The sequence below is a fragment of the Anarrhichthys ocellatus genome, unplaced genomic scaffold, assembly GCF_004355925.1.
Source record: "Anarrhichthys ocellatus isolate YVR2014 unplaced genomic scaffold, GSC_Weel_1.0 scaffold631, whole genome shotgun sequence".
Lineage (NCBI taxonomy): Eukaryota > Metazoa > Chordata > Actinopteri > Perciformes > Anarhichadidae > Anarrhichthys > Anarrhichthys ocellatus.
Genome location: NW_022280605.1, coordinates 10,369 through 11,404, shown reverse-complemented (window position 1 = coordinate 11,404; position 1,036 = coordinate 10,369). Strand labels below are relative to the sequence as shown.

General features: G+C 41.5%; 1 protein-coding gene across 1 annotated transcript in view; it reads left to right on the top strand.

Annotated features, from left to right (window-relative positions):
* Positions 1 to 737: 737 nt before the first annotated feature.
* The window catches only part of LOC116376821 (P protein-like), a 9,973-nt gene continuing 9,674 nt past the window's right edge, over positions 738 to 1,036 (top strand). The window contains exon 1 of the mRNA XM_031838306.1: positions 738 to 925. Within this exon, the coding sequence (XP_031694166.1) occupies positions 744 to 925 (182 nt within the window). The 5' untranslated portion in view covers positions 738 to 743. The remainder of the gene's footprint in view (positions 926 to 1,036) is intronic.

The window sequence follows — 1,036 nt, the reverse complement described above, 5'->3', positions numbered from 1 at the left end:
AAGACTCTACAGGTGAATAGAGTCACAACATGAACTCATAGATATCAGCATGAAACTTCACCACTTCATCACTCACATTAAGAGCATTATCTATTGTATCACAAGTTTACTGAAATGTTATGTTTAAATATGTAAATGAAGCATTATGTAACGGTAACTTACATAATGAAATCTACAGACGTAAACAGACAAAATATAAAATAAATAACTCGTTTGACAGAAGACGAGTTATGGAGGAAAAATAGATCAGAAGTCATAAATTGATCAGAGAATAAATAGTTAGTTCGAATATATTTCAGAGACCTGAAGTGGTAAAAATGAACAATATTGAACAAGAAAAAAACAAAAGATTGCAGCTATCATCATTAAAAGTAAAAAGATGAGAAGCAGCAGAGTCAATGTGAACCTGTCATCATTTCATAATAATCGATGAAATTATAATCATTTCCTAAAATATGTCACAATTCATTTTACACAATTTCATTATTTCTCACCTGTGGTCCATAACCTGGTGAGTATCTCATCTTCACTGGATGTTTATTTATCAAACACGATTTATCTCATGTTAGGCAGAATGACTCATATAATAAAATGTCTCCACTTGTAATAACATGATTGTAACTCGGTGAACATCACGTACTGACATTGTGATTATGGGATGTTCGTGTATTAGAGCTCACCTCCACATCTGGTGTCCTGACGTCGTGCTTCACGTCTCTTTTTGTTTTTACAGCGTGACCTACATGACCTTACACGACCCCGGCTTTGTCGGGGGGGAGGAGCCGTGGGACGGCGGCTCCCCGGACCTGGAGAGGAGGTACCGGCTGGGCAGCGAGGTCTCCAGTCTGTCCCGGTCCGTCCCGTCAGAGAAGAGCGACCCTCTGGAGAACCAGAACCTCAGCTTTAGACTCACCAGCAGCATGAAGTGAGAGCAGGAAGCCGTGAACAGATGTTTCACACGACGCAGAGTCTCGCACGACGCAGACGTTTCGCACGACGCAGACGTCTCGCACGACGCAGACGTCTCGCACGACGC